The 9,720-nt window shown below is 62.3% G+C and overlaps 4 protein-coding genes across 4 annotated transcripts in view; all 4 read left to right on the forward strand.

Moving 5' to 3' along the window:
• MNEG_4728 (major facilitator transporter) overlaps nucleotides 1-856 on the forward strand; it is a gene marked incomplete at both ends in the record, with an annotated part of 4,190 nt that extends 3,334 nt beyond the window's left edge. The window contains one exon of the mRNA XM_014046796.1: nucleotides 111-856. Coding sequence (XP_013902250.1) covers nucleotides 111-856 — 746 coding nt within the window. The remainder of the gene's footprint in view (nucleotides 1-110) is intronic.
• A 1,430-nt stretch (nucleotides 857-2,286) lies between these two features.
• Nucleotides 2,287-4,651, forward strand: MNEG_4729 (hypothetical protein; the record flags this gene model as incomplete). Its single annotated transcript, XM_014046797.1, has 5 exons — nucleotides 2,287-2,350; nucleotides 2,609-2,646; nucleotides 3,211-3,400; nucleotides 3,671-4,168; nucleotides 4,491-4,651. The coding sequence occupies 5 exons, from the start codon at nucleotides 2,287-2,289 to the stop codon at nucleotides 4,649-4,651; spliced, it is 951 nt and encodes a 316-aa protein (XP_013902251.1).
• A 933-nt stretch (nucleotides 4,652-5,584) lies between these two features.
• MNEG_4730 (hypothetical protein) lies at nucleotides 5,585-7,036 on the forward strand (the record flags this gene model as incomplete). Its single annotated transcript, XM_014046798.1, has 4 exons — nucleotides 5,585-5,634; nucleotides 5,954-6,082; nucleotides 6,361-6,490; nucleotides 6,758-7,036. 4 exons carry the CDS (start codon nucleotides 5,585-5,587, stop codon nucleotides 7,034-7,036), a joined length of 588 nt encoding a protein of 195 aa, XP_013902252.1.
• A 977-nt stretch (nucleotides 7,037-8,013) lies between these two features.
• Nucleotides 8,014-8,253, forward strand: MNEG_4731 (hypothetical protein; the record flags this gene model as incomplete). Its single annotated transcript, XM_014046799.1, has 1 exon — nucleotides 8,014-8,253. A coding segment is annotated over one exon (240 nt), but the record flags the coding sequence as incomplete, so codon positions are not given.
• Between the last annotated feature and the right edge of the window lie 1,467 nt (nucleotides 8,254-9,720).

Below are 9,720 nucleotides of genomic sequence, written 5' to 3' on the forward strand. Positions count from 1 at the left end.
CCCCCCGCGACTTCAGCCCCCAAACCCGAGCCACCAAAGAGTACTGTACAGTTCGCCAAACTATACCGTCTCAAACTCACCGTTGCACTTACCGACACCCGGCTCAACAGGCATCGTGTCTGCAACATACGTGTACTGGACACCACTGATCATCAAGGGGCTCATCACCAACAGCGCCCTCTCCTCCGGCGCCGCCGCCGGCGGCACCGCCCGCAGCAGCCTCGCCGCCGTCGGCCTCTCCACCATCCCCTTCGCCGTCGGCGCCGCCGCCGTGATCCTTGCCGCCGCGCACGCGCAGCGGCGGCAAGAGCTGTTCCTGCACGCGGCGGTGCCGCTCGCGGTCAGCGGGGTCATCACCACGCTCTTCCCCCTCATGGCACAGGCGTCGCCCATCCTCGGCTTCGTGAGCCTGATTATAACCTTGGCCTGCGCCCTTGCGGCCAACCCCTCGGTGTCCTCGATAATCGCCCTGCTGCACAAGGGGCCGCACGAGGTCGTTGCGCTCCCGATTTTCGACGGCGTCATGAACCTTGGAGCCATCGTCGGGTCGCCGCTGACGGGGGCGATCATACAGAAGACTGAGCGGGGGTTCTTTTGGGTCACGGTCGTCATGGGGCTCGTCATCTGCTTGAGCACGTGCCTCCTGCTGGTCCTTGGGGCCTGGGTGGCCCACGGGCCCCTGGCAGAGCGGCTGTTCCTGAAGCCGCGGGGCGCGGCCGGGAGGGCCGCCGCGGCCGCGGCGGCGGAGGCGGCGGAGGCGGCGGCCGCGGGCGGGGAGGAAGGGGCGCGCGGGGCGCCTGGGGCTGGCAGGATCGTCATCCGGGTGGGCGATGACGCGGTTGGAGCGAAGAGTTGAGCGCCAAGTTCAGTAGTCAGTTCGTGCGGGGTTCGGGTAGGCGAGGCGGCTCGGCAAAGTCCAGCATATCGAGGGGGTTGCAGAAGTAGGGGTTAGAACCGGGGATGCAGGATGGTGTTTGTCATAGGCCGGCATCCCTGTCATCCACCATCCACGGGCCCGCTGCAGGCTGTTGCATCTGCAGGCTGTTGCAAATGCTGTGTTTGGCTGACACAGGAGGTTGCTGTTGTTGACCTGAATACATTTCTTGTTTGCACACACATGCACACAATTTGACCTGTCCTTGGTTTCCATTACAATGCATGCTACCTGAATCAATAGATTTTTTCCACGTGTAGGCAACTGCAGGCGGAAAGTGCAGTTACAGCTTGGAAAGAATGTAGTGGCAGCACTACCCAGCCCTGCGCCGGTTCACCTGTCCTCTGCTTAGATGAATGCCGGGGCACAAATCGCCCTTGCGCAAAGTGACTTTGCGCCCCTGTTGTGCTAATGATCTGTAACAGGATGTGTTGTTTTATTGCTACTCACAATTCTTGCCGGCTCAGGTGCTTTTTGTGCTGTACATCCAGGGGGACTAGGTCGCCTGCACTAGAGTGATGTCAGAACACATTTCTAGCTGCATGTCGTTGTTCGTGCTGGGCTCAGCAGCGCATTTATGGTGAGATAAGGGACCACCAGGATTTACAGACATTTGATGCCGGCATCCCGCTCCTCCTCTCCCTCCACCCCCCCCCCCTAACATCTCCCACGCGCTTCGCACACGTGCTTGCTGCGCCACGATTCCACGGGCACAGCGGTCTAGGCCTTGCAGTGCTCGCAAGGAACCAACCATGTCCTGCCGTTACCACCACATTTGCTGCCATGTAGCCCTACAACCCTGGATAAGAACTGAATTTTCGCGCCCGACCAGGGCGCCGCTTGGCTGCTCTTAGTTGCTTGCTGGGCGGGTTCGGAGCATGGTGGATTGATGGTGGCGGGCCATTGTGTAGCTCACGTTATAAAGCTGATAAGGCGCATCAAGATGATTGCGCATGTCGTGCTGCAAATTATGGTCGGTGTCACAGTGCGAGTTGATTCATTGATCGGGTGCCTGGCGAGTGACAAGCATGATATGGCCGGTGACCCGTCGTCAAGTCGCAACACGAGCAAGCACACATCTAATAACAACAGCCGTGAGCCACCCGAAAGTCATGGCGATCTTGGCTCTTTCTTCATGGCTCGTTTTCATCGTCCTGGTCGCTCGACCAGCACTATGTGTTTCACCTGATCTGCAGACGCCAAGCCCTTCAGTGCAGGCGGGCGCCTCTGCTGCTCCCGCGGCGCTTGCTGCGTCGCCCTCGCCAACAACGATCGCAGATGCTCTGCAGTCAACGCCCCGGGCAATCACTGCGCCAGGCCAGGTCCATGCAACTGAAAAGCAGCTGCAGGCGATGGCCGACACGTGGCGGCTGACGGCCTCGCAGGCACGCACCATTGGCAAGCCCCAGTTCGCAGGTGGGCGGGCACTGAGTAGCTGGCAGGTGCGCCGGAACCTTTGCTCTTCGCACGCCGGCCTTCCGGCGCTCCTGGCTCAACTGGCAGCGGATCTGGAACATTCCCACAGTTACGGCTTGCACTGGGAACACCCGCTGTGCATGGCGCGCAGCCCTTGATTAGACCGCCAGAAGTGAAGGGCGCACACTTGCGCACGCGGCGGCGTCGAGCTCGACCTCCGCCTCCCCCCTTCCTCTCACAAACCTGCCACCACCGCAGGCAAGATCAGGATCTGCCTGGCGCACTTCCGACCTGAGGTGTGCGGCGGGAGAAATCTTGATGGCGCTGTGAGGGCACTTTTGTTGAAGCGCAGCCCCAGAGGGCTGGTGATGCGGACAGTCGAGAAACTCAGCTGAGTCGAGCCCCGGCTTTCCTGACAGGTCATCTGCTTGGGGCGCTCGGACCAAGATCAATATGAAGGATACCAGGTGTGGCATGTTGCGCACACGCCCGCGCATGCCGACGTATATATCGCCGGGCTCGCGTCTGCGCGTTCAGGCATGCACTGGCCCCCCCCTCCACTCTCTCTCGCTCTCACACACATACACACACACACATGCACATGCACGCACGTGTACAGTCACAAAAAAATACAAACGCACGCACGTAGGTGCTTGCGCCCACACATGTCCACAGCATTCACAGCGGCGTCCAAAACGAGCAGCCAATGCACCCACAAAAGATGTTCAACGGCCAACTCGACGCGGCGTCCAGACACCGCCTCTCGCCCGTGTTTTCCACCTCCCAACCGCAAACGCCGCATCCTCTTGCAGACGAAACCCCTACCCGGCTGCCACCCCACGCCTCTTTACCCTCCAAAGGTTGCCCTGTTCGAGCAGGTCGCCCTCGCCCTGCCGTGGCTCGGCGGCACCGACGCCTGGTTCTTTGACTGCATCCCCTGGGAGGAGCTGATGCGGGACATCAACTCGCCCAACGGGACGTGCCTCATAGCGCCGACTCGCGTCCTGTCGTCTGAGGCGCGGAGGCTATCGTGGGTGGTGGACAAGGAAGGTGGGGGGGGGGGGGCTGAGAGGGCGTTTTTGAGTGCGGCGTGGTTGTTTTGCACGTGAAAGGCAAGAATGTGCGCACATGGAGCCATGTGTTAGGAGGGCACGTGTGCATGAGAGAAGGGTGTTCAAGGGTTTTGAGAGGCTTAGCTTGTTGAGCTGGTGTTACAGCCGCCACATTTGCGCCCTTCGCCCTCTCAAATCCCCCGGCATAGACACTCCCCCCTAATCAACAATCGTCCCGCTGGCTCCCCGCCCTTCGCACCACCCTCAGGCCTCAAGATCCTGGTCAAAGCAAAACGGGAGGTGCCCTGGGCGCCCTTCAGCCCCTTTGAGGCGTTCTCGATCCACCTGTGGGTCACCCTGGCAGCCACCGCCGTCTTCGTCGGCGCCTGCATCTGGTTCTTCGACGTTGCAGTGAAGTCGATCAAGAGGACATACGACCCCCACAAAAAGCATGATGGGGACGACTTGAGCGCGTTAAGGGGTGCCCCCGCCTCGGTCGTCGGGCACGGCGGCGCGGTCTCGGGGGCCGCGCCCGGCGCGAATGGCACCCCCGACGCGCTGGCCGCCGTCGCCGCGCCGGCGGCGGAAAAGGACTGCGAGCGCGGCGAGGGGGGCGGCAATGCAGCGATCGGCAAGGCGGGCGAGGGGGGCGGCAATAAGAGCGGGGATGAGAAAGATGAGGAGCCTAAGACGCCGAGCGGCAACTGGTTTTTGAAGCCGCTGGGTGTGCGCAAAGGGGAGGAGAGCAAGGTGGTCACTGATTTGGGTGAGTAGGGGCAGAGAGCGCGGCCTGCTGTCTTTGTATGGGTGCGGGTGTGGGCGTGGATGTGTGTGCGGATGTAGGTGTGGGTGTGAGCGTGGGTGTGGGCGGGCGGATGTTTTTTACAACGTGCATGTGCACGTGCATACATGTGTGCGTGCGTACAGCAAAGGAAGGGAGGAAACGCAGCTGCCTGCGGATGCCATCACCCAGCTGAAGCACAGAGGACCTTTGAGCAACACTGCAGAGGGCGACCTTCCTCAAACCTTTACCCCACATATGTCACCCCTTACACTGACACACACCCCCACCCCGCGCGCACCCGCAGACATGCAGATGCGCCGCTCACTGCTGCGGATCGCGCGCATCAACGACCCGCCTCACATGCTGTCGCTGCCGTCCCAAATAATACTCTTTGCGTACGGCCTCCTCATAACAATCATCGTCTCCATGTACACAGGTCTGCGCGCCGATGCGCCCGTCCGCTAGAACATGAGCCGAACAGCCGGGCTTGCCCATGCCTGTGGTTTTGTGAGGGCACCCCCCAGCGCACAGCGCCGGCAATGGCATGTGTCGCGTCTTTCTGATCAACCCGCCCTGCTGCCCAAATACATCGGCGCCAGGTGGCACGGCGGCAAGGCTGACGGCCATCCAGCTGACAGGGGGCATCAACGGCCTAGAGGACCTGCCAGGCAAAGTCGTCGGCACGTGGTGCGCCCCTGCCTTGTTTGGAATTGCTGTGTCCTCCCTCCCCCAGCTGTGCACACATACTTGCGTACGTGTGCAAGCAAACGCAACCGCCAACACGCATCCGCGCGCACCGTGCGTGCGCGCGCACGCACACACACACACACACTCACACACACACACATACACACACACACAAACACACACATGCATGTACGCACGCACGCACACACACACACACACACACAAACACACACATGCATGTGCGCAAGCACACACACACGCTCACGCGCTCATGCACACACACACGAATCAACCAGCCCACTAAATGCACATGCCCGGGGGCACGGCTAGTTTCAGCCTCTCCCTCCAATGATCCCACACACTTGCAGGAAGGCCTACGTCGGGCGGCTGCGGGACAATGGCATTGTTGCCATTGGTCTGCCCTGGTGAGCCTGCGAATCTAGGTCTTCTTACATGCTTTTGGCAGGTATTCTGAAATTGAAAAATAAACGACTTGTGGGCCACACCCTGCCTCGCCTCGCCGAGGACTGCGTGTGTGGGCGGTGGCCGCGCTGGGCTGCGGGGTGGCAGGCTTCAGGGTGGATGGTGCGTGGGCATGCATGTTTCAATAGCTGCCGGGTCGCGCCCAGACCCCCCTCGAACAGCAACCAACGGCCCGAAACCGGCACCACCAAATCTTGCTGTAGGCTTTCCTTTGAGAACTCTGAAAAGATGCTGTCAGAACTGAGGGGTGGGGACATCGACGCTCTGGTGCTTGACAGGTTTGTCGGCTGCTGCATTGCTCCACCACCTAAAGCGCCTGGATCGCATACCAGCCGGTTTGCTCACGCGCCCCCGCTCACTCGCCCCCGCTGCTGCCACTGCCTGTCATCCCGCCGTGCATCAGCTGCCTTGCGTTTCCTCACGCATCCTAATTCAGGCGCATGGTCAGCAGGCAGAACTCTGCATGTGGCACGTAGTGGCTTGGCGTCGCTGCCGGGATCCCCAGTGCTTTGCTTGCATCGTGCTACTCCGAGCGAAGACGGACGGATGTTTACTGCAACACACCCCACCAACCTGTATCCTCCTTATCTCCAAAAGGAATTTCATTGATAACACAGCTGCCACGGACTGCGATTTCGTCGCGGTGGGGACGCCATTTTCACTTGCTGATGTTGGGTATGGGCTGGCCCTCAACATGCAAGAGCCGTTGGAGCGAGATCTGAACAGGTGGGCTGTGCTGGGCTTTCATATGCCGTTCAGTCGGTGTGTATGCGAGTTTGTGCAAGGCTGTCTTTCTGCGTGTGTGCCTCACGTGTGCTCATTTCTGGGGGTTGGCATGCGGGACTGTGCCCACAGCGCGATAGTACAGCTGCACCATCCCTTCTTCAACTTTCCCCCCACCTTTCCTGCCAGTTGACGCCCCACTCACATCCACCCTGCGCAAACCCCCTGTCATCCGCTCCGCCACGCTGATCGATGCTCACACATGAACTCATGCAACCCAGGGTGATCCGTGACCTCATCCAGAGCGGAGTGACCGAGAAGCTTCGCAACACCCTGATCCTGCGGGCTGCCGACACAACAAAGTGCAGGCAGGTTCAAGTGCAGCTGAACAACCAAGTCAAGCTAGATCAGGTAGGGGCCCGTGGGGATCTGAAGCGCTGGGAACCTGCACATGCTCCTGCTAGCGGAGCACGGCTGTTGTCTATGCGGTTTAACGTGGCTGGGCAGGTTGCCCCCGCACGCTCGCCCCGCCTGCGGGCGGCCTTACTGCTGTGCTTCTGTTGGGTGCATCCAGCGGCTGCAGAGAGGTCATTCATTTGCGCTCCACAACCAGTCACACAGGCACACATACCTCACACCCACACGCACACCCACACACGTGCACACGCACATGCCCAGGTGGCAGGCCTGTGGGTCATGCTGGCAATCGCCTTGATGTTTGCCCTCCTCGCGCTTGGCATCTTCTGGCTGCGCCGCCGCCGCGCGGTCCAATGGCTCGTCCTGAACGGCTTGCCGTCCGGCGCGCAGCTGGTGTCATCGAAGGTGTTTGGCGGCTCGAGGGAGCGGCTCGCGTCGCTGCGCTCGGCGGCGAGCGCCGGGGGCGTCAAGGGCGGCAGGGGGGAGCGGGAGCTTTCCGAGCGCCGGAAGGACCGCAGCGGCGGCGACGCCTTTGACTGACGGGCCGGACATCATAAAGTGTGAAGGTGTTTGCGCGGCTGGCCCCCATGGGTGTGCTGCTCGCCGGCCGTCGGCTGGCTGTCGGGTCCTTGACAATATCAAATGTGCTTTCTTTTATGGTTGCTGCCAGAGAGTGCTCGATGGAGGCTTAGGGACCTCCCCAAATAATCTGCTGACTACTGATTTTCACGCACCCGACATTGTCACGCCTTGTATTTGACAAACGTACGCATGCTGCTCTTGCTGCCGTTGCCGCCGCTGCTGCCACTGCCGCTGCTGCCGCTGCTGCTGGCACGGGCACTGCTTGTAGGAAATGCTTCGGGGGCACGGGCCTTGGCTGCTCATGTTACTCTGCGCTACGCTGGGCACGCGGTGCCCATGAGGGCCGCGTGAAAGCAGCCCAAGTCCAGCCAACTCACTGGCGACCCCGCAGCTCGCTTGCAACATACACCCAGCAGTGTTGATACGGTAGTGACCGTCAACATGCCATGCGTGTAGCTGCTGCAGGTCTCCTGCGCATGTACCGCAAGCTGCATGGACAGCGGCGCAGTTGTGCCCGCGCTCAGCACCTTCTTGTCTCCTGGAGGAAGTTCACGTCGCCTTCACCATACAAGAGAGGTGCGTTTGTTTCGCCTCGCCGTGCATGCGATACAGCCAAGACTTACGCTCGGGACCTGCGCGTTTCTGCCAACTCGGCTGAGGCCTTCAAAAGTCGCGGGTCACTGGCGGTGACAACGCCAGGAACGCAGGTCGCTGTATAGGACGGTACTTAAACGTAATTGTAAAAGAATCGTGACCGGTGTCACCCACGGCTCTGCAGGCGTGCCGCGACCCACCCTGCGAGCAGCGGTGTGAAGAGCGCGGGCGGCGCCGAAATCGTTTTTTTGGTCGCCCCCACCGCTGGTGTGACGCACGGCGGAGACCTCGTCTACATGACACAACACAATCAGTTACGCCTACATGAACGCACTATACCCATGTGGCGCCCGCCCGCGGCACCAGCGCGCAGCGCCGCTGCCCCTCTGCTGGCGCTGCTTTCCGCGCTCGCGCTGCTGTTGGGCGCGCGTGCCGCGACGGTCACGGTCCCAGCAGAGGTGGGCGTCAGGAGCGTCGGCGGCGGTCCCGTTGTTGCCAAGCAGCCGGCCGCCCTGTACGTGTATTTCACGCGGCTGGGCCCGGGGCTGAGTCTGCGCCGGATACCAGTCTCGCAGTTCCAGGTGCGTGTCTGCAGCTCCAGGCAGCTACTGCCTTGATGCGGGCCCGCCGGCCCTCCATGCTCCATCGCTTGCGGCGCTGCCGGGCCTCTTGATTGTGTGTGTGCAGATCACAGCCGCCCACGCAGCCGGTCGCTTGAGAAAGTGAATGGAACGCAGGCCGCCCGCAGCTGACTCTGCTGCTGCCCAGGGCGCCAGAGTGCTGAAGCACACGGCCCGCTTTGAGCCCAAAAGCGCGGCGCCTGTTGCACAAACGCACCGCAGGCCCAGGCGCCGGATGTGTTGCCCGGCATCCACCTGACGGCCATAGGCCGCGATCTTGACACCTTCCTGTCAGCAACCAGCAGCAGCCCGACATCAGCCGCTCTTGGCTCCACAAGTGGGTCTACTCTTCCCGCCTTGGAGCAAGAGAGAAAGACGTTGTTGTTGCGCTACTCCTGGGGGTGCTTGCCGCGCTGCCACGCTGGCACGTCAGCCGGGCCGCCCCGCTGCTCAGGGGCCGCCTCAGCACAGACAACACGTTCCAGCGCCGGCGCTGATTGGCCGTTCAGCCAGCGCCGCGCCTGGCTGCCGCCGCCGTCCCCGGCGCCCTTTGCAGTACGAAAGGCATCACATGCCGCACGTGTGTCTCTAAACCTTCTAACTGCTCCATCAACGTGCGCAGGCCCTGATGCGTTCAGCTTCGCAGGCGTTAACTTCCCACTAGCAGGGGTCTACCAAATCACCGCCGACGGGGCCACATCAGCCGGCGACGTCGCCAACCGCACGCTGCTCTGCGTCGCCGGCGCCCCGGCGATGGGCGGGTTTTCGGAGGCCCTGCGGAAGCGGTGCGCTCCAGCTGCGGGGCCAGGGCTCCAGCTGCGGGTCCAGGGTCAGCTGCTTGAGAAACGGCTTGAAAACAGGAGCTGTTGTGCTCGGCAATGCGCATGCTGAACTAAAGTGCCGACACATCACGCCAGTCCCGCCGCTGCGACCCATCGCACCGCTCAGGCTTACGGCCCCCGCTGGATGTGCTGACATATATCTTTCCCCCGCCCCCTCAATGGTGACCACTGCTCCCCGAATGCGCGTTTGCCTCCCCTCACACGCGCAGGGTCGGCGCCACCAAGGTGGCAATCCGCAGCGTGCCCCTGGCCGACCCCCTCGACCCTGTCCCCCTCTCCTCCCTCATCGCGCACCGCTCCGACGCCGGCCTCGCTGGCGCCGCGGACCCCGGCGGGCCGGGGCGCCTGTACTTTGCGTCTCTCGCAGGTCCGCAGGGTGACGCGTGCCGGCCGGGGCCGGCGCCGCAGCGCTACTCCTGGACGGTGTCTTACAGGGAGGTCGGGACCGAAGGGCGGAGCCCTGTGAGGAACCTGCGGCTCTACCAAGGCGAGCCGATCCGCGTCGCCACCGCGCCGCTCGGCATGCTCGCCGGCTGCGCCGGCAGCGGCGGCGGCGGCGCGGCGCCTCCCTCTCCCGCCCCGGGGC

This window comes from Monoraphidium neglectum, assembly GCF_000611645.1.
Source record: "Monoraphidium neglectum strain SAG 48.87 unplaced genomic scaffold scaffold00670, whole genome shotgun sequence".
NCBI lineage: Eukaryota > Viridiplantae > Chlorophyta > Chlorophyceae > Sphaeropleales > Selenastraceae > Monoraphidium > Monoraphidium neglectum.